This window comes from Rhododendron vialii, chromosome 13a, assembly GCF_030253575.1.
Source record: "Rhododendron vialii isolate Sample 1 chromosome 13a, ASM3025357v1".
NCBI classification, from domain to species: Eukaryota; Viridiplantae; Streptophyta; class Magnoliopsida; order Ericales; family Ericaceae; genus Rhododendron; species Rhododendron vialii.
Genome location: NC_080569.1, coordinates 24,758,559 through 24,760,843, shown reverse-complemented (window position 1 = coordinate 24,760,843; position 2,285 = coordinate 24,758,559). Strand labels below are relative to the sequence as shown.

At 47.5% G+C, this 2,285-nt stretch overlaps 1 protein-coding gene across 1 annotated transcript; it reads left to right on the top strand.

Annotated features, from left to right (window-relative positions):
• The first annotated feature begins 702 nt into the window (after positions 1–702).
• Positions 703–2,285, top strand: LOC131313121 (geranylgeranyl diphosphate reductase, chloroplastic-like). The gene has a single exon (XM_058341246.1). It carries the CDS (start codon positions 802–804, stop codon positions 2,176–2,178), a length of 1,377 nt encoding a protein of 458 aa, XP_058197229.1. The 5' UTR covers positions 703–801; the 3' UTR covers positions 2,179–2,285.

Below are 2,285 nucleotides of genomic sequence, written 5' to 3'. Positions count from 1 at the left end.
GAAAGTAACAAAAAAGATGGTGGTTAAAGTTATTTTTGTAAATAGTAAAAAATAGAGTTAAAGTAATTTTTGATAAATAGTAAGAAAAAAAAAGAACTTTATGGCATATTTATTTTCCAATAAAAAAAAGAAAGAGTTAAAAGTAATTTTTGAATGTAAAAAGTAAAAAAAAATAAAAAGTTAACGCCTTCCGTTAGCTCCATCCGTTAAAAATTGACGGAATTGGACGGCAGAGGTTTAATTGCTAACGGAATGCAAAGTTTAGGTGTTTTTTTGTTAATAGTGAAAGTTCAGGTATTTTTTTGCAAGTTGTCAGAAAGTTCAGGGGCTTTTTTGAAATTTTCCCTTCTTTAAGATACTTCCGGCTGTCGTTCTTAAAATTTATACTGCGTTTGTGTTCTCATTCATTGCTCTTGCGCATTTAAGTAGTTTAAGACATGTTTCAAAAATGCTTCCACGCTCCCAGTCGTCCGCGAACACGAATTATACGACTTAAGGTACGTACATATAAGATAATAATGTCTTGAGTGGACTGAATATTCTCTTGAAAAGGAAAAAAAGTGGAACTGATCTCCCAACATCACGCTTCCCCCAACCCGTCATTTTCCACTCCCATCAGTGGAGAACCAATCTAAACCCGACATCTATATAGGAGTATTTGATTTAAAAAATACACACCACCACACCCAAATATATAAAGACAATACACAAACTAATCTAATCCCTCCGGCCCACTAATCACCATCTCAAAACCCTAATCTCTTTTAGAAAAATCCACTGCCAAACTCCAAAACAGAAATAATGGCCGCCCAGACACACCCTCTTCACTCTCTCTTCACTTCAGTACTCCCACCCCCACTAAAAAGAAGCCGCCCAAACCCCCTCTCTAAACCAACCACCTTAACCGTCAAGTGCAAATCCAACATCTCCGGGCGCAAGCTCCGAGCAGCCGTCATTGGCGGCGGCCCCGCTGGCTCCTCCACCGCCGAGGCCCTCGCCTCCGGTGGAGTTGAGACTTTCCTCTTCGAGCGCAGCCCCGACGCCGCCAAGCCCTGCGGCGGCGCCATCCCCCTCTGCATGCTCGACGAGTTCAACATCCCAATGGAGCTGATCGACCGGAAGGTGACCCACATGAAGATCATCTCGCCCTCTAACCTCACCGTTGACTTTGGAAAAACCTTGAAGCCCAACGAGTTCATATCCATGCTCCGCCGCGAGGTGCTCGACTCGTACCTCAGGTCGAGGGCCGAGTCAAGCGGGACTACCCTCGTCACGGCCCTCGTGACGCGCCTCGAGGTCCCGACCTCGGCTGACGCGCCGTACGTCGTGCACTACACGACGGGGGGTGCGCGCCGTTCACTGGCCGTTGACGTGGTGGTCGGCGCCGACGGCGCGAACAGCCGGGTCGCAAAGGCGATACACGCGGGCGATTACACCTGCGCGATCGCCTTCCAGGAGCGAATCAAGTTGCCTGACGATAAAATGGAGTACTATAGAAATCTGGCGGAGATGTATGTTGGAAACGACGTCTCCCCAGATTTTTACGCTTGGGTTTTTCCCAAGTGCGACCACGTGGCGGTCGGGACAGGAACCGTGTGCTCGAAACAAGATATTAAGTTGTTTCAACACGGGATCAGGCAGAGGGTCCACCCTAAAATAAAGGGTGGAAAAGTGATTAAAGTGGAGGCCCACCCGATACCCGAACACCCACGTCCTGTTCGGGTACGGGGCCGGGTGGCCCTGGTCGGGGATGCGGCCGGGTACGTGACCAAATGCTCTGGGGAGGGGATCTATTTCGCGGCCAAGAGCGGGCGGTTGTGTGGGGAAGCGATCGTGAAGGCGTCGGAGGGCGGGGAGAGGATGATTGAGGAGGAGGATTTGAAGAGGGAGTACTTGAGGGTGTGGGATGCGAATTACATAACCACTTTCAGGTTCTTAGATTTGCTGCAGCGGGTTTTCTACGGGAGTAACGCGGGTAGGGAGGCGCTGGTGGAGTTGTGTGGGGATGAGTATGTGCAGAGGATGACATTTGAGAGCTATTTGTACAAGAAATTGGCAGATGGGAATAGGTGGGAGGATGCCAAGATGGTGATGAACACAATTGGGAGTTTGATTAGGTGTAATCTTGTAGGGAGGGATATGAAGGAGCTCTTAATCAAAGAGAGAATTTTTGCTTAGTAATTATCAATTTTACTAGTTTTATCTTGTGGTTGTTTTTTGTTCAAAGTTTTGTGTACTCAATTCTAGTAGTGAGGTTTGTAAAAGACTACCAATTTGTTGTCTAG

Coding starts and splice junctions, on each gene's coding strand:
- LOC131313121 (XM_058341246.1), top strand. CDS start 802: ATGGCCGCCCAGACACACCCTCTTCACTCTCTCTTCACTTCAGTACTC.